We start from the raw sequence: 19,068 nt of genomic DNA on the forward strand, positions 1-19,068 counted from the left end.
AAGTGACTGATGTAGTTGTCTCTTCTCAATATTCTAATAATAAAAGGAAAAATTATTAAGACTTGGCATAGTGATAGTGATAATAAAAGGTTGTAATAGTGGCTTAACTATTTTGTAACTAGGGTTAATTAATAGCCTTTCTTAAAGCATGAGTTTACATACAAATTTATTGTGTTTATTTGACCATAGGCATGCATAAGTACGTATTCGATCAAATTTATCGTGTACTTAGATGTTAGTACGTACGCATGAGTTGTTAATATTTCTCTAAATTGAATAAATAAATGTTGATCGGGTCATGTTCGTTTGTTCAATCTCTTCCTAATTTTAATTTTAAATTTGAAAGGTTTATCTACAAAGAAAAGGTTAGAGACAAACAATTAAAAAGTGTTTTTATTCGGGCTAAACAGTGTTTTTAATGGGCTAATTAAATTCAGTGACCATTTTAATAATTTACCCAACATAGCCAAACTGCTTGGAATATAAAACTGAACTAGAAGTTCATTTTTATGTAATAATAATAATTCTAATTAAAGTAACACTTTTGTAGTACTCCTTCTTCTAGTCCCAATCCTAATTTTTAATTCAAGCTTTGTGACGCTATCTCTATTAAAATAAAATTTAAAGAATTATCCCCAACACTATGGTGTCTGTGGGCTATGAAATTAAGATTCTCACAAGGAGGAGATTGAAGGAAAGCATCAAACAATTCCGACCTCTTCCTCGTAACAACCTTTATATGTCTAATAATTACATAATACATATAAAAATTGCGTGATCAAATGCTGTGGAAAGAATCCGCTTTACCAGTTGACCACAAAATGCTGTGAGCCTTCACCTTTGGCTCTTTGTTTTCTTCCCCAATTGCTATCAAATTTATATCGGGAAGAAGAAATAAAGTATGTTTACTTATTTATCAAACTAATTATTCCGAAAGCATGTATTTAACCATTTTCTTTTTCACAATTTTTGTTAGAGGCATCTGACTGTCGAGTTATTTGAATTATCATCTTTGTATATATGATTCATAGTAAGTTTAAAAGTTATAACAACGTTAAATTCGATCACTCTTAAACTAATTTTTTTCTAAATGTTTTGAATGGTCAATGTATTGACATTCGTCGAAAAAGAAAATCATGTACTTTTGATAATGCGTCTCTTTTCTTGTGCTTATTGAAAAAATTCATCATCTTATATCTTAAAATTGAAAATGAGATATAGTATTGTCAAATTATTATTTTAATAATATTTTAAGAATATAATTTTCCATTTTGATACCAAAATGACAAAGAGAACAACAATAAGAGAGTAAAGTAAATAGGTATTGTCCTTGGACATGACATAACGGTAAAGTATAAGAAGAATAATAGGAGCATTAGAGATTTAAATATTTGTGGTATCTTGAAAGACAAAATTATTGTTAGAATGTAACATTAACTGGAAGGCAATAGTAAGACTAGAAGACAAGTCACCCAAGTGAAAACAGAGTCATGATGCGTCTTGTTATCTTTTTAGGAGTCCTGTCAGTATGACTTAAAAATGAGATTCATGGAGAGGGTAGTTATTTCTCAAAAATTTATTCCGAGTGTGTATAAACTATAATCGCATCCGAATTTATCTGAAAAGCTAACTGGGGGGGGGGGGGAATGCCACTCTCTTCAAAATTATTCAAGTGAATTTCGAACATTTTAATCATAAAAAAAAGAGTAAAGATATATTAGAATAAGTTTTGAATAATTTATGAACATAAGACATATCCTTCAAATAAATATATGTGGTGTTAAGTGGGTTGGCACACATTTGGGGACCAAATGATTCCTCAATACCTTTAACCATTTTTAGAATTTGTGCCTTTTTTGTTTTTGTCATCATTAGTACCACAACGGGCTTAGTAGCTTGGTATCTATTTGCTTTTATGGGTTCTTTGTGTAAAGATATGCCTAAGTCTGTCTGATCTGATGGGCATTCAAACAAGTTTTACCCTTGTTGTCTGATCTGATGGGTCTTGATTTAATGATGATGATTATTAACATTATGAACTTCTATTATAACTTCTAATACAAGATTTTGACAAACAAGACAAAGAGTTTGAAGTTGGGTAAGCAAGACTCATGCATAGTCTTCGCTAGCTCGCAAAGGGAAGAAAACCAACTTCCTTGCTTAATTGGGTACCCCAGACGGTCCAATTAATGTTCTTGATTTGCCATTCCACCAATCCAATAGATTTGAAGTGAAAGTGACAGACCATGCAATATGTATATCGCTAATTGGGTAATCTTCACCATTCAAAAGAGACCTAATATTAGTTCTAATCCATTGATTTCTTAAAGTTGATTGCACCTTACCATTGAGACTATAGTTTGTTCTTATCCAAACACTCTAAAAAGAAAGTCTTTCTTGCTAAGAAAGGTTGATAAATCGCTTTCTCAAATATTGTTTTACATTTACATTAAAAAAATATTTTTTTATTTAAACATTAATTTTTTTATTATTTCAAAAACACCATTAAATTTGTAATTTTGAGTCAATTACATCTTTGAACGTTTTGTTATTTTAATTATACTCCAGAATTTATTATTTTCAACAAAATTATCGAAGTGTTTAGACTACGTTCTCTTTGCTTTTTAATTTTTAATTTTGAGTTTTGTATTCATTTTTAATTTTCTATTTTGGTAATCTGTTTTTAGAAAATGAAAAACACGTTCTCTTCGTTATTTTAAAAAACTATTTCTCAAAACAGAAAGTTAGAAAACTCGTTCTCTTTAAAATTTTGAAAATAATTTTTTAATAATATTTTATTCAATAAATTTGATTATTCAGTAAATTAGAAATATTTAATTTTAATATATTATTAAAAACATATATATACATTTTAAAGTTAATGAATTTTGTAATATTTAATCCATTACAATAATAAAATATAAATAAATAAATAAATGTATTTTGAGTTTAGAATTTATTTTGGATGAAAATACTCAAAACAATTTTTTGTTATTTTGAATTTTCTTTATAATTTTTTTTTTGTTTTCAAAAATATAAATTTTAAAAACAGTAAAGAGAACGCGTTTTCATTATTTTAAAAAATTAAAAACTAAAAATGACTTGAAAACAGTAAAGAGAACGCAGCCTTAATTAACTCTAAATTATATAGTTTAGGGATATAATTGAAACAACAAAAAATTTAAGGGTACAATTGACTCGAAAATACATAAATTAGGAGTGTAATTAAAATAATAAAATATTTAAATAAAAATATATATAAATAAAGAGGTTAAAATATTTTTTTGACCCATAAAAAATGTTTGCTTATGTAATATAATACATATATATTGCATATATTCTTCGACGAAAATATTTTATAAATATATTAAAACTTAGAACATAATAGAAGTTCTTAAGATTTACACGAGTTCTGGTTTTGGTCTATGTGATTTAGATGCAACATTAAAATGTCTTTTTGTCATTTTTGTGACTGTGTTTTCAAACAGTATTTTATCAAAATAATATTAAGTCTAAAAATTAAAAATTCTAAGAATATGGTTATCTTGGTAGGCCGATGAATGCCATTACTCAAAAAAAAATAATAATAATAATTAAACATAATGAACAAGAAGGCGTTACCGAACTTCTTCTTGGTATTTTATGCTTGGGCTAATTATAAATTGTCCCTCGTGAGTCGTGTCCATCCAGCTTACACCTCGCAGGCTCGCTAGGCAGGGACAGCCTTCTCCTCGCTCCTTCTGCAGCCAATCTTGTTCGGCCATGGCGGTTTCCTCTGGCTCTGTCATTCGGCTACATCCTTCCATATCTCCACGTCCAACACAAAGCCATGCCGCCAGAAACCAGGTCTGCCCGTCAAAATTCCAATTCGCTTTCAGTACTAATTTTCTCTCTTTTTCTTCTGGGTTTGGCTCTGTGTACTTGCATAATCATTCTGCTCTTGGTGGGGGGGTTTGGGCTTTCAGTTGTGGCGCTTGCGAGCTTCGGCAGCTGGTTCGGACGGCGATCGGGAGGGGAAGAAGATGATAAGGAAGGAGAAAGAGGGCTGGAAGATTGATTTCTCCGGCGAGAAGCCGCCGACGCCATTGCTGGACACTGTCAACTACCCAGTTCACATGAAGAATCTATCTGTCCAGGTGAAGAAGCGTTAATTCACGGCGATGTTTTCCACGTCTTGATTTGTCTTACTTTAACTGCTTGGCCTGCTTCTTGGATCTTGGATTTGTGGATTGAAAGCGAAAGGTTGGGGTCAGAGTAGCAAAACAAAATGACGTAAAAAAAAAAACTTTTTTCTTTTAATGGGTAAGACAATAGAGAAACTAAACACACATAATGACTTTTGATAATTGGTTATTCATATCCCAACAACTCTTGGTTATCGAATCATGGGACAAACTCTGAACGCATATCCACGATAATCTGGTTACACCATCACACGTGTTATTTGGTGTGTTCCGATGGATAAGACAAGAAATGGATGAAAAAGAAACAGCAGTTATGTCTTTCTTCTTGTTCTTATTCTTTTTTGTTTCCTTTGCTTCAGGATCTTGAACAATTAGCAGCAGAGCTTAGAGCGGATATTGTGTATAGTGTAGCGAAGACAGGTGGACATCTTAGTGCAAGCTTAGGCGTAGTCGAGTTAGCTGTGGCTCTGCACTATGTTTTCAACACCCCTGAAGACAGGATCATATGGGATGTTGGCCATCAGGTCAGTAGCTTTTTTTTCTTTAAAATGAAAGAGAAAGAAAGAAAGAAAATAAATTGTTATTGTAGTTGAACAAGTTTGAGGTGCCTTTTGGTTGTATGATTTTCATTTGGTAAAAAATATGATATTCATGCACGTTTCTGTACAGAAAAATTCATATAAAGTGACATGATGATGGTATTTCTATAATCATAAGCCACTATAGTCGGTTACTTTCTCCAGAAAAGAAGTGTTAAATCTTCCAAATTCTGATGAAAATGGAAGCCTAGGCATTTTTATTGCATTGATATATCTGATTTGTGTCCATGGTTGCTGATTAGAACCACGAAAAATGGCAGGCATACCCACATAAAATTTTGACAGGGAGAAGGTCTAAGATGCATACCATCAGGAAAACTTCGGGGCTAGCAGGGTTCCCAAAAAGGGATGAGAGCAGCTACGATGCCTTCGGTGCAGGGCATAGTTCTACAAGCATCTCAGCTGGACTTGGTATGTGTTTGAGTTCTTTCTCACTACATCATCTTTCACCCTCCCCTTTCCAACCAACAAATGAGAATGTCCTTCCCCTTATAAATGCCGATGGACAGGAAACTTGAAGTACTCAGAACTTTTGGGATCAAAAAACTTTTTGTAGGCATGGCAGTTGCAAGAGACCTTTTAGGGAAGAGCAACAATGTTGTTTCTGTTATTGGAGATGGAGCCATGACTGCAGGACAAGCATATGAAGCCATGAACAATGCAGGGTATCTTGATGCTAACCTGATTGTGGTGCTAAATGATAATAAGCAAGTCTCGTTACCAACTGCTACTGTTGATGGCCCTGCAACCCCTGTTGGAGCCCTCAGTGGTGCTCTAACAAAGCTCCAAGCAAGTACCAACTTCCGGTCGCTTCGTGAAGCTGCAAAAGTATGGCCTCTAAGTCTTTAATGTCACTACCTTCCTGTTATGCTTCCTCTATCCTTACTTGATGTACCAACGATATCTGATATGGGGTTTTTCTCTTCAAAGAACATCACCAAACAAATCGGACCTCAGGCACATGAAGTAGCTGCAAAAGTTGATGAATACGCAAGGGGTATGCTCAGTGCTTCTGGCGCAACTCTCTTTGAGGAGCTAGGGTTGTATTACATTGGTCCAGTGGATGGGCACAACTTAGATAATTTGGTCACCATTTTTGAGAAAGTAAAAGCAATGCCCGCACCAGGTCCAGTTCTTATACACATTGTAACAGAGAAAGGGAAGGGCTATCCACCAGCTGAGGCGGCAGCTGACAAAATGCACGGTGAGGGAATTACTTCCTAATGTAAATGTGTCTTACATTCCTCATAAGATCCTTATTGGCATGCTCTTTCAGGGGTGGTCAAGTTTGACCCGAGAACGGGACAGCAATTTAAGTCCAAGTCCCCTACGCTTACATATACACAGTACTTTGCCGAATCCCTGATCAAAGAAGCGGAGGCAGATAATAAGATTGTAGCCATCCACGCGGCAATGGGTGGTGGGACTGGCCTCAATTATTTCCAGAAGAAGTTTCCAGATCGCTGTTTTGATGTGGGAATTGCAGAACAACACGCGGTTACATTTGCAGCTGGTTTAGCAACAGAGGGTCTCAAGCCATTCTGTGCTATCTATTCATCTTTCCTGCAACGAGGTTATGATCAGGTGAGCCTAAGACGTTGATGATATGGAAATGGTGAAGTGTGACGGTCTATATTATTTTACTTTGATTATAATTCATGTGATGTTCACCCCAAGTATTTGATGGATATGAAGGTGGTGCATGATGTAGATCTTCAGAAACTACCTGTCCGCTTTGCAATGGACCGAGCTGGTTTGGTAGGTGCAGATGGGCCCACACACTGTGGAGCATTTGATATCACATACATGGCTTGTTTGCCCAACATGGTAGTCATGGCTCCATCTGATGAAGCGGAACTGATGCACATGGTTGCCACTGCAGCAGCCATTGATGACAGACCAAGCTGCTTCAGGTTTCCAAGGGGCAATGGAATTGGAGTAGCCCTTCCGCACAATAACAAGGGAACACCCATCGAGGTTAGTATTCCAATAACCAACTTGAGAATTCTCTAAGCAACGAGTTGGAAGTAGAAGCTAATATTTTTTGACATTGATGACTGAATAGATTGGAAAGGGAAGAATACTGATGGAAGGCAACAGAGTTGCAATTTTGGGATACGGGACAATAGTTCAACAATGTGTAGAAGCTTCAGGATTACTGAAATCTCAAAACATATCTGTGACAGTAGCAGATGCAAGATTCTGCAAACCATTAGATGCAGATCTGATCAAGAAATTGGCTAAAGAGCATGAAATCTTAATCACTGTGGAGGAAGGTTCCATTGGAGGTTTTGGGTCACATGTGTCTCACTTCCTGAGCTTGAATGGAATTCTAGATGGACCCCTAAAGGTAATTGTTCTAAAAAAGAAAAGGGTATTCCAAGCTCCGTTGTTGTTTTTTTTTTTTTTTTTTGTTTATATGTTTTCCCCTGGATTCTACTTATGTTTAGAGGTCCCTGCAGTTGAGAGCAATGGTACTTCCTGATAGATACATTGACCATGGATCACCCCAAGACCAGGTTGAAGCAGCAGGGCTCTCTGCCAGACACATCTCCGCAACAGTGCTATCGCTTTTGGGGAGACCCAAAGAAGCTCTCAAGTTCAAGTGAGTCTGCTAATGGAAGCACTGGCATCAGGGAAAAGCACCATGTGTTTGATGGCCCCCTTTGGCCTGGAGTGGAGAAGAAACTCAAGCAGTCAAGTTCATCCCCAGATGTAACATTGGTTCTAAAAAGAATGAGGTCCAGGATTCGTTCAAATTCTTTCCCTGGTATCTATTATCAGAAACATATCTATGAAGATCAGGTCAACAAATCAATTGTGTTTCTGTATATACATTGTCTCCTTTTGTAATGCAGACAGACGTGATATTATATAACTGGCAACAAAGTTTCATAAAGAATCCAATGAAAGCAGCAAGTTTACTTGTACAGAAGAGTTTCGTTTAATAACCAATGATGCAGAAGCTTGCTTGTATAGAAAAGACCCCTTTCTATTGCATTATATCACACACACATCAGTCAAACGTTGATCAAGAAATTACGTGCAAGCAATAGAAGTAAACTCATTGATGATAAGAACTTACTTTTTACCTCTCTGTCATGGGGCCTCACCAGTCCAAAATTTTGACGAACACACGTAGGTTGGATCAGTCACTGGGCAACAACTTATGATATAAACCAAATTCTGGGGGACTTCTTTATTTATTCATGTACCTTCAGATAAAAAAAATTAAAAATTCTGGGGGACCAATCAGCCGTCTACAGTGAGTCTTCTGTCCAGATTGACACGACGGACTTACAAGAGAAACGAATCTTGCAGTTTATTCACCAATTGTCTCTGGAACAAGGAATCTCTTGTCCGCAGTGACGGACATACAAGAGAAACGAATCTTGCAGTTTATTCACCAATTGTCTCTGGAACAAGGAATCTCTTGTCCGCAGTGACGGACATACAAGAGAAACGAATCTTGCAGTTTATTCACCAATTGTCTCTGGAACAAGGAATCTCTTGTCCGCAGTGACCGAATCTCTTTTGAATATGATTAATTTCTCTCCCGGAAGAAGCAGTCGTTGAATTACTAGAGGCGGCAGTTCCGGTGAGGAAATTCATCGAACGGTTTACGCGCGTCACCGCCGCACTCGCTTTGTTGGATGAAATAAATCCTCTCGTGTGCCTAAAATGAATTACAACTAAGTTAAAAGAGTAAATATAATTTTAAGAAAATATTAAACTAAGGTTGTAACAAAAAATCAATCATTTCCACTCTTATTCTATTATTATTATTAAGGATTGGAAAGGATTAATAAATAATAAACGTAGTAAACCCCTTCCCAGTCCTTTACTCTAACGAGGCATTGAGGATTGATACGTGCCCGCCTCGAGCAGGGTTCCCCCCCCCCCCCCCCCCTTTAATAATTATAATTATAATCATAATTAATAATTTATTTTTTTATTTAATTGTAACATAATTTATAAATATTTTACATCTTTTTTAACCATGTCTATTAGATAAGAGTATAACTGAATCGATCAAATTATTCAAAAAGACTTGACATAATTTAATTAGGGACGAAATAGAAGGTCTAATTGGAAGGGTGTTATAATTGTTACTTGCCTTAGCATCGGACAATATAAACAGTCCGATATTTTTAATTTTTTTAATCTGTTCGATTTGAGTATCTATTCGATCGAATTTGTTTGATTTTAGAAAAAAATTGGTATGTTCAATTTAAGTAATTTGATCGATTCGATAATATTCATATCTAATTGAAAATAATCCTCATTTATATATGGATGTAATCGAATCGATCAAATTATTCAAATTGAATATATCAATTTTTTTTAAAAATTGAACCAACTCGATCGGATAGATACTCAAATCGAACAGATTGAAAAATAAAAATTAAAAATTAAAAATATCGAACCATTTAGGTTGTCCGACATTAACGCAGTCTAATCAATAATAGACTTAAAATCCCCCTACAATTAAATCCCTCTTTTTGCTTTCCCTCCCCTCAAACTAAATCACGTCAAGCTCCTCTGAGTAATTTGATCGATTTGATTACACCCTTATCTAGTAGACATTGTTAAAAAAAATATAAATTCTATTATAATTAAAAAAGTAAATAAATTATTAATTATGGTTATAATTATAATTATTAAAGTAACTATAACTTTAATTGAATAGACCAAAATTAATAATTTATTTAATAACAATTTATAATAATATTTAAAAATATATAAAATTATATGTATGTTTGCATGTGGGATAATTTTTTTTTTTTTTTTTTTTGGGGGGGGGGGGGATTGGCCTGTTCTGGAGGAAGAGGGAATGGCCTGAGCGAGCGAAAGAGGAGGAGGGTTGAAATTAGGTGATGGTGGGGAGGGGGCTCACATCGGGCATTCTTATGTTGCTCGACGTGGGTAACATATCAATCTTGTTACTCTAATTGCCTACTGTAATGCCTCATTTTTCCGAACGTTTAATAATTTAGAAATTTTGAGAATCTTTTTTTTTTTTTTTCCAACATAAACTCAATATAAACATTTCCCGACAATCCCGTTCTATCTTTTCAGCATACCAAAATAAGAATCAATAAGTTGAGACAGGTAATCATCATAAATGCCGAAACAATAATTGAAACCTGATATGGTACATAACTGAATTTACTTAATCATAACTTAAGAATCTATACCATCGTATCATCAAATACTTAAGTACATGAAGACTTATCATCAAGAGATAACAACTGAGCACCTTAAATACAATTTGACGACTCCTCATAAATACATTAAATCGTAACAATTACACATGATCTTCTGTAATACCCGAGAATAATTTAAGGATAAAAATTGTATTTGATAAAGGGCATAAATGGAATTTTGGGAAAATAAGACTATAAGGCACACTAACACAGCTTTGGACGACCGAATTAGTCAGAGAGAGTACCCCGGACCCTAGATAGCCAAGGAAAATTGTATAGTATCGACGAGTGATTTAAATTATGATTTTTAGTGATAAAAGAAATGAAATCGAGAACAGTTTTCGGTACAGCAAAAATACAGCTGCCAGTTAGGTCGTATTACCGAATTTTTATAAACGATATCCAAAAAGTCAACAGAGAGTGTCAAGAACTAGTATTCGATGTATAGAATAACCCTTAAGTGGTTTCAGGTGGAATTGAATGGATTTGAGGTCAAATCAATCAATCGGGCCTAAGTGTAATTTTTTAAAAATGCCCGAGGGAGGTCAAAACGATAAATTTTCAGAAATTTCAAGGGAGAAATGAGAAGTTATAATTTTGAGGGTCTTAGTGATGGTGCTAAAAAGATCAGGGGCTTGAGGATAAGGGCCAAAATGCAAAAGAGAAATTTTAAGGGGCTAAAATGCAATTTTCAGAAAGTTGCACATGCATGGCCGATTTGGCCGTAGATTTGGCCAGGAAATCCGGCGATTTGGCAGCCTAGGTTCGTCAGGGCATGGCCTAGGGTAGTCTAGAAGGCATGGGGAAGAAGTTTTGGCCGGAAATCGGCCACGTGTGGGTCAAATTTTGGCTATAAATAGCCAAGGGTTTCGGCCAAATTTGAATCATCAAATCGCTCAAGTTTGAGAGCGAATCGAGGGAAACCAATAAGGGGATTTTGATCCTTGAGGCAAGAGGAGCATTTCTGGGGAATTTGGTGAGTTTTCAAGGCGTTTTGAAGGTGTTTCGAGGGTGGCCGGAAAAGCCCTAGGTGGACCACCACCGCGACCTGCAACTCGATTTTTAAGGCACTTTCCGATGGCCTTTCAACCTGAAACCGGTGCCAATAGGATCGACTCTTCATGGGCTTTCAGGGGGTACCCGTTTCATGGTGATCGGAGCAACCGCCGGTGGCCGGCTCAAGGTTGAAGATAGTGGCGCGTGACTGCCACGCGCCAGCCCAAACCAACCAGCCACTCGCCCACACGTGAGGGCACGTGAAGGCTCAGGTAATTCTGAAAATTTTTTATTATTTTAAGAAAAATAAATAAGGAATTATGGTGGAAGAAAATTTTGAAAAATGTTGGGAAAAATGGTCATTTTGTAATTTTCAAGGTAAATAAGGCTTATGAAAAATAGGATGAGGTATTGGAAATTTTCCAGAAAATTCCATAGGCTTATAAATATTTTTTTATGAATTTTTGTGGAGAAAAATTTAGAAAAAATGCTTGAAGTGGTATTTACTTGAAATTATCGAGAGAAAAATAGGAAGAAATTAGAGAAAAATAATGAGAAAATTGGGAAAATAGATATTAATTTCCCTTTGAATGCATATGATGTCTAGGGTATCGTTGAGACTCGAATTTGAACTATAGAGAGCCTAGCACGAGAATTGAGGTCGATCGGGCACGCATTTTCGAGGAATCTTGAATTTAGCCCAAGGTGAGTGGTTCTACTCGAAAAGACTTATAGTAGCATGTGAATGGCTTACTGTGAGTGTTCATCCCTATGACTTGGTTATTGTGATGGTCTGTCCAAACGGTTACTTACACATGCATTGAATTTCGTACGATTGCATACATCGAATTGTTGATTTTAAGTTATGCATGTTATGATTTTTCTGCATTGGCATGTTGTGTTGTCCATGTGGGACGTGGGTTGTTAACCTGTGACGTAGCTCTCGAGTGTCAGCACTCGGAATGCGTGCCAAGGGTTAATGCTATGTGACCTACTTGGGACGAGGTTGAGACCGACTTCACCATACGGTACTCAAGTGGCGGGGCTGCGAGTGGACACCACCCCGATTGTTGGCTCAAGTGGCGGGGCTGAGAGTGGACACCACCCTAGGTTCCTTTGAGCAATAGCATTAAGGTTGAGGTGTCGTGGATTTCGGGGATAGTGCTGATGTGACACTCTTGGGGCTAGGGTTATGTTGGGTTTTGGAATGCTTTTGAGTAGGAGTGTAAAGCCTAACAATGACAATGGGGTGATTCCTGGGTTCATATGTCGAGGTTGTCCCTTTTAAGCAGGATTGGTTTGCCAATGGGTCGGTGTGGTCGTGTCGCCTTTAGAGAGATTGTATTTTTCCCGGTTAGGGCTAAGTGCTATGTGGGATTCTCTTAGGCTGGGGAGTGTCGGGATTTATCGGTTTTATATATGATTTTGCATATCTGCATGAAAATGTTTTTGAACTCTCACTTAGATGATTCAGCATCTAATTTGGACTATGTCCTTGGAATATTCAAACGTTCCAAGTGAAAGCAGTGGCGCCAAGGGAAAGAATGTCATCGAGATGTAGCTGTTATGTTCAGTTTTCGTAGGTTTTGTCTATGATTACAATGTTCAGAGATGATGTAATATTTTGATATTTTCATGTGAAACATCGATTTGGTTACTATAAAAGGAATTGTCAGTTATATATATCATTGAGGTTTCAATCTTGCTTCCGTTGATGTGATTGATAATACCTGTCTTAGTCTATTAAATTTTGATATGCTGAGAAGGTACGATCGGGATTGTCAGGAAATGACTATGATGAGGGTATGTATGTTGAGAGGCTTATGTTGTATGATATTAAAAAAAATATATATATTTCCGAAATCTCGAGGTAATGCACGTTCTGGAGAAACGGGGCGTTACATCTTCAATATAGTATAATCTTCTAACCATGACTAAAATCATGTCCTGATCAATTCTCACGAATGAGCATATACTGGAACAACTCGTCGAACCCATCGGCCATGTCATCACGTGCCGTTACATCTCAACCATCCTCTTGCCATAGCTACAAATTCTAACTAGAACGTTTGAATGTTCCATAGGTATAACCCAATTAGAAGATGAATCTTCTAGTGAGGGTTTAGAAATATGATACATTAATGCATCATGTAATAACATGAACAATCATATGCCCTAGTGTAACTTCATTGGCCCACCAATCTGGCACAGAACCCTAGGCAGAATCCTGACACATTCGGCAAGATAATCCTAATGTTGTTCCATCAATTGGCCTTGGTGAATTACAGTTACACTATCAGGGTAACATCCCAATCCCATGCACAAATATCAATGTGCCAATAATATCTGCCATGCAAAAATCATAATTCATCGATGCAACAATACATGTATAAATATGATAGGATGCTCATACAATACATATAATTTAACCACTATCGTGGCTATCATGCTCAACATAGACAATACATAACATGTATAAGCTTTTGGAGTAAAACCACTCACCTTAGCAAGAAGTTCGGACTACCTCGAAAAATGCGCATCGCCTCGATATGAGTGTCCAGCCTCTATTTTTGTGCCAATCCTCAAAAGATGCACCAATCATTATTCCTCAAGTACAACAATCCAATAAATGATATTTAATCACAAAATATTTCAATATTCCAATTTCTTTCTATTTCCTTCATTTTCTTCCATTTTCCTTTCTAAAAATTCAAATAAATACCATCGAGACTATTTTCTCCAATTTTCTTCCACAACAATCCATTAAATTCTAAGAACTTCAAAGAAAAATTCCAGAACTTACCTTCAAGCTTCGTTTGCACACAAAACGAGGCTAGTCGATGCAGAAATCGAGACATCAAGAAGGCAAACACCAAAACTTTTTGCATAAACCTCCATAACTTATTTTTCTCGATTTTCTAGAATTTTTCCCAAATTTTTAGGCCTTCAACGCACCCCCACGCGCTAGGATGACTGGCCACGCGTGAAAACCAGTGCGTGTAGCCCACACGCCGATCGTCTTCTCCGGCAACGGTACACCGCATTCTGGAATTTCGATGCCATCTTCTTGATCTCCTCCAGTCGATCAACATGGCCAAGTTTTGGCCTGAAAGGAGCACGGGAGGACCTCCGATTGGCCGGCCAAAGTGTCAGCCAGGTGAACCGCCTCCCTTCTCTGGCGACCTTCGAACAGCCTTCAAACTATCACGAAAACACACCAAATTCTCCAGAATTCATCCTCAAGCCATGGGCAAAAAAAACACTTTATTCCCTTTGTCCAATTTGTTCGAAAACACGGCTAATTTGAAGCAAAAATCTCTTCCAGAATCGGCTATCAAGAACCCCTATTTATAGGCATTTTTGGGTCTTCAAACGCCCGATATCAATCAACCCAAGTCCCCTAGAGCCTTTACCTTCCCCAAGTCGGTCCAAAAACCCATCGAAAGGATCCAATCTCGTTATCTCAGTGGCCAAACTTTTGGCCACTTTTGGCCGAAAGTTGGCCCGATTCTAACGAGTTTTAGGCCGTTTGTCGGCCAAGAAACTTGTCTTGGCCTTGCCCCGAGGCCCCCTAACCACTTCCTCAGGTCTCTCGTGGCCGAATTCAGCGATGAGATGGGCTGGTCGGCCATGGCTGTTTGGGGGTTTTCTTGAAATTGCACTTTGGCCCATCAAACTTTGGCTTTCTTACTTTGGCCCATTTTCACATAACCCCTCAACTTTGTATAATTGCATTTAAGTTCCTCAGGTCCTAAAACTTTCATTTGACCCTTGAAAATTTTGAAAAAATATCGTTTCAACCTCCATCTGAAAATTTTAGAAAACTACACTTAGGCCCAAATCTTCATTTTGGCCGCTAACCCTTTCGTTTCCTCCTAAAACCTCTAAAGGGTTGTTCCTTATGAAAAATCGAAACCCCATCAAGCTTTCGTTGACTTCTCGAAAGTCCCTTACAATGATTCGATTTTACAGCCTAAATAGCAGCTGCATTTTAGCTCTACCGAAAATCATTCCCAATCTGATTTTTTTCGATACCATAAATAATGCCTCGAAATACTCATCATAGCCATATCATTTTTCTTTGGCATCTCGGCTCCAAGGCACTCCCTGTAGTCAATTCGGTCATTCATGCGGTAAGAAATTACCTTTATACCCTCAATTTATCTGAAAATTCTCTTTTTGCCCCCAAGATAAATTACTCTTGAGTCCTTTAGAATTTCTTGGGTATTACATTTACACTTCACTTTCTTCCCTCCTTTTAGGAGGAGGGAGGGATTGGCCTAATTTGGAGGAAAAAGGGAGTGGCTTGAGTGGGTGAAATGGGAGAAGGGTTGAAATTGGGTGATGATGGGGAGAAGGGCTTGTGTTGGGTATTCTTATGTTGCCCAACGCGGGTAACATATCAATCTTGTTACTCTAATTACTTGCACTTCACTTTCTTACCCTCTTTTTTTTGGGGACGAGGGGGAAACAGGAAGGGGAGAAGGATTGGTATGTTCTAAAGTGAGGGGGGAGTGGCCCGAGTGGATGAAAGAGGAAAGGGGTTGAAATTGGGTGATGGTAGGGATGGGGGCATCATATCAATCATGTTACTTTAATTGCCTGTACTTCACTTTCTTACCCTCTTTTCGTTCTTAATTGAACTTTTCGGATTGTTGTGCTCATGAGTAATGACATGGATAATAAGGTTGATTCATATATAATATTAAAATATCACATCATTTAAATTTGATTCAAAAATTAAATTCGACATAAGAATTAAATGGTTAAACTTTATACTACAATACAAAAAAGTCATTGAACTTTGTGCTAAAGTATAGAAATGTCACTGAACTTTATACTAAAATATAAAAAAATCAATAATCTTTTTGTTATGTGACATTTTAATAGTATACATGATCTCACATTATCACTCATGTTAGCATTTTGTTAGTTTCTTTTAGATAACTAACGGTAATTATAAAATTGAATATAAAACTGAAGTTCAGCGATCTTTTTAAATTTTAATAAATAATTTAATAATCATTTTACTATAAATTGAAATTCAGTGACTTTTTTGTATCCAAGTGCAAAGTTAAGTGGCAGCATTTGTGTTATTGTTAAAACTTCTCCAATCTTGTGTATGTTTAATCTTGAAGTATTGGGATTTTTAGATGAATTAAAGGTATTTCAAGGAACCTTGATGTAGAGTGAACCCGACAATGCAAGGTTTCAAAGCTAAATCTAGGGTTGTAGCCCTCATTCTTATTTCCATACGAATAGGTCTTGCTGCTCTTTATGGTTTGGTAACTAGGCTAGAAATATATCCTCGCTAATAAACTTTTCTGTTTAATCACTCATGCCCCTTAATTTGAGGGGGGACCTATCGCGCTCTTCAAGTTATAAAAAAGAGACCTATTACGCTCCTCAAATTTCAAAATCTTGTGCATGACATATACGCGCTTGAATAAAATTTTATATTAATATAATATATATGTTAATAAATTATACACATTTATTTTATCTTTGATAAATTATACACAACTATTTATTCAAATTTTATATTAATACATACATACACAAAGTGTACAATGATGGGGGCGGACGTTGACGATGAAGGCAGTAGACGATGGAGGCATGAGCAACGGACAACGGTAACGAATAATCTATGTGCGACGAAGATGAGGGATCTATCGATTTTCATCCTATGATGAAACCTGATCATTGATGTTGCGACTTGGCTTTCGCCTCGCCTTGCAGTTACTTCAGCTTCTACTTCAATCTCTGCCTCCAATTCTTCTTCGTCGTTTCCCTCTTCCAAATCAATCTCTCTAATTGCGCTGTCTCCTTCAATTGATTATTAATACTTTGATTATATTATAAATTAATTTATAATTAGGTTTCATAGAAGATGAAACCCGACCAGGTTTTGTCTGCCAAGGCAAGAATGGTCAGTCAACGATTGCAAGGAATGCAACGACTCTAATCAAACATCCATTAGCTGTGACGAACGCGGTCGTGGGCGATTTAAAATGTTGGCCATGTCAAGTAGTGATGCATGTATATAATCAATATATCAATATTATCATTGTATCACTTCCTATACAAATCAATATATTTGAGATTGTGTATATCAATCGTTGATTATATTATTATACACAATATTATCATTTCATATAAGCAATATTACCTTACATCACTGCCTATACAATTTTTCTACGCTCTGAATAAGGAAGAAGAAGATGATGGTGCTACCTTCATGTTCCTCAACCGTGCATAATTTCATGTGTGGTGCTAGCTAAAAAATGAGTGCATGATGGGTCCAAAATTATTGAGGGTTGTAAGAGTTTTCAATTTAAAATTTGAGAAGCAGAATAGATTCTCCTCAAGTTAAGGGATATAAGTGATTAAACAAAAAGAGTTTACAGACAAAAATATATTTTTAGCCAAGCCAATTTCAAATGGATGTATCATGAGTTACGTGTACCCTCAATATATTCCTATCTCTCACCTACAAGTATATCATCCTCAAAGTATGGGTTTGTATTTGTACCATGAAGGATGGAAGAAGATTGATTACAATGAACGCATTAAGCAGCTTAGTGATGTTCTCGTTCGTTTCATTCGTGGGAATGGTGGCAATTACAAGCAGGCAAGTATTTTTATCGCTCTTATTTACTCATATAATTTGTGTTTCTGTGATTTATTTATTTATTAGGAGATTCGAGCTTCACCCGACTAATCCACAGAGGTGGATAATTTTTTCCACTGATGTACCCTCTAGGTAAATCTAAATGCGATTACAGATTATATACATTTAGAGCTAGACATTCAGAAAGATTTATGTGAGACTTGTCTTCTAGTTTTATTGCTACTTTTCAGTAATAATTATACATTTTAAGTCGTTGCACTAATTCGAATCCTAATATTTTATATGAAACTCTAAGTACTTTACCATTGCACCATTTTTATGGAGACATGTTTTTGATCTTTTTGGCTTGTAAAGACATGGTTCAACTGGAATGGCCTAGACGCCTAAACCTATGCCCAAATTATGCTTGGCCACGCTACGATGTGACACCTAACAAAAATTATGCTCAAACCATCTCTCAAGAACTATAAAAGCCCTTGATTTGTAATGACGGATGCATATTAAATCGTTATTTTACTCATTAACTTCAAGTCGAGTATTAATTTAACTGTCAAAGTGTACATCAAAAAAGAATATTAAGTTAATTTCTCAACTTTTACAGCAAGAAACCTTAAGGCTTATTCTTCTAAATATTAATATTTATGTTTCATTAACTCATCTTATCCTCACAGAGTTTCATTTGATTTGTTTATATATCGTCCGTTGTTCTGGACTTATTTGAATATTATTTGCGGGGACATCCATCAACGCTCCGTTGTAGTCTAGTCGGTTAGGATACTCGGCTCTCACCCGAGAGACCCGGGTTCGATTCCCGGCAACGGAAATTCGTTTTCATTTTCAGGCCGAGTCGGGTGACTAGTGATTCTGGCTTTCATTCCTTTTGAAGCAACTTACCTACCTCGCTGCCTTATCATCAAATGTGGACTCTTCTTGTTCAAAAGGCACAACTTGTATTACTGTTCATGCGTGGAGTATTGTATGGAGTCGTAGGAAGCGGGCGTATGCTTGTTTAACGAGAAAAAAATAATATTACTAGGGATGAAGAAGATGCATATGATATGAATTCCTCCACTTGAATAATTCTCGTCCTGAGGCCCACACCGCCCATAATCTTCATTAAAATTTCTCCAATGTTCTAGAAAAAGTGCATACATATATACATATAAGCGCGTTTAAAAATTATCAAATTATTTTTGCAGCAGATAACACCAGGCATCCTCCTTCAATCCATTGACTCGGTTTGCCCTTGAATTTCAAAATTGTCAATCCCTCCCTTGCCCTATTCATTCATGCTTGCTACAACGTTTGTTTTTAGTAAAATATATGATTAATTAAATCTTGAAAGCAGAGGTACTACTGGTATAAAAATTGAATATAAAATTACCTTTTAATAAGATTATTATGTACCAATCGATAGACAATGTTAATTATATTTGTGTACGTCTACAATT

At 36.4% G+C, this 19,068-nt stretch overlaps 1 protein-coding gene, 1 long non-coding RNA gene and 1 other non-coding gene across 4 annotated transcripts; 2 read left to right on the top strand and 1 right to left on the bottom strand.

The window, feature by feature from the left end:
• Positions 1-3,703: 3,703 nt before the first annotated feature.
• LOC127804999 (probable 1-deoxy-D-xylulose-5-phosphate synthase 2, chloroplastic) lies at positions 3,704-7,718 on the top strand. Of its 2 annotated transcripts, none has more exons than XM_052342154.1 (10): positions 3,704-3,846; positions 3,966-4,136; positions 4,544-4,708; positions 5,044-5,194; positions 5,340-5,611; positions 5,714-5,987; positions 6,060-6,367; positions 6,479-6,760; positions 6,849-7,133; positions 7,234-7,718. In XM_052342154.1, exons 1-10 carry the CDS (start codon positions 3,763-3,765, stop codon positions 7,390-7,392), a joined length of 2,151 nt encoding a protein of 716 aa, XP_052198114.1. In that variant the 5' UTR covers positions 3,704-3,762; the 3' UTR covers positions 7,393-7,718. The 2 variants fall into 2 exon arrangements, with proteins under 2 accessions (XP_052198114.1, XP_052198115.1); XM_052342155.1 differs by having other exon boundaries at positions 7,246-7,718.
• Positions 4,067-6,658, bottom strand: LOC127805000 (uncharacterized). The gene is made up of 3 exons (XR_008023792.1): positions 6,510-6,658; positions 5,091-6,346; positions 4,067-4,215 (listed from the first exon to the last, which is right to left on the bottom strand). It is a non-coding gene; the product is annotated as an uncharacterized LOC127805000 (long non-coding RNA).
• A 10,649-nt stretch (positions 7,719-18,367) lies between the features above and the next one.
• TRNAE-CUC (transfer RNA glutamic acid (anticodon CUC)) lies at positions 18,368-18,440 on the top strand. Its single transcript has one exon. It is a non-coding gene; the product is annotated as a tRNA-Glu (tRNA).
• Positions 18,441-19,068: the final 628 nt, after the last annotated feature.

This window comes from Diospyros lotus, chromosome 6 (assembly GCF_014633365.1).
Source record: "Diospyros lotus cultivar Yz01 chromosome 6, ASM1463336v1, whole genome shotgun sequence".
Taxonomy (NCBI): Eukaryota; Viridiplantae; Streptophyta; class Magnoliopsida; order Ericales; family Ebenaceae; genus Diospyros; species Diospyros lotus.

What these genes read in the sequence shown, in the direction of transcription:
- LOC127804999 (XM_052342154.1), top strand. Translation starts at nt 3,763, where the DNA reads ATGGCGGTTTCCTCTGGCTCTGTCATTCGGCTACATCCTTCCATATCT. An exon ending in TGAAGAATCTATCTGTCCAG is followed by an intron (nt 4,137 to 4,543) that starts GTGAAGAAGCGT and finishes CCTTTGCTTCAG; the next exon opens with GATCTTGAACAATTAGCAGC. An exon ending in ACAAGGGAACACCCATCGAG is followed by an intron (nt 6,761 to 6,848) that starts GTTAGTATTCCA and finishes ATGACTGAATAG; the next exon opens with ATTGGAAAGGGAAGAATACT.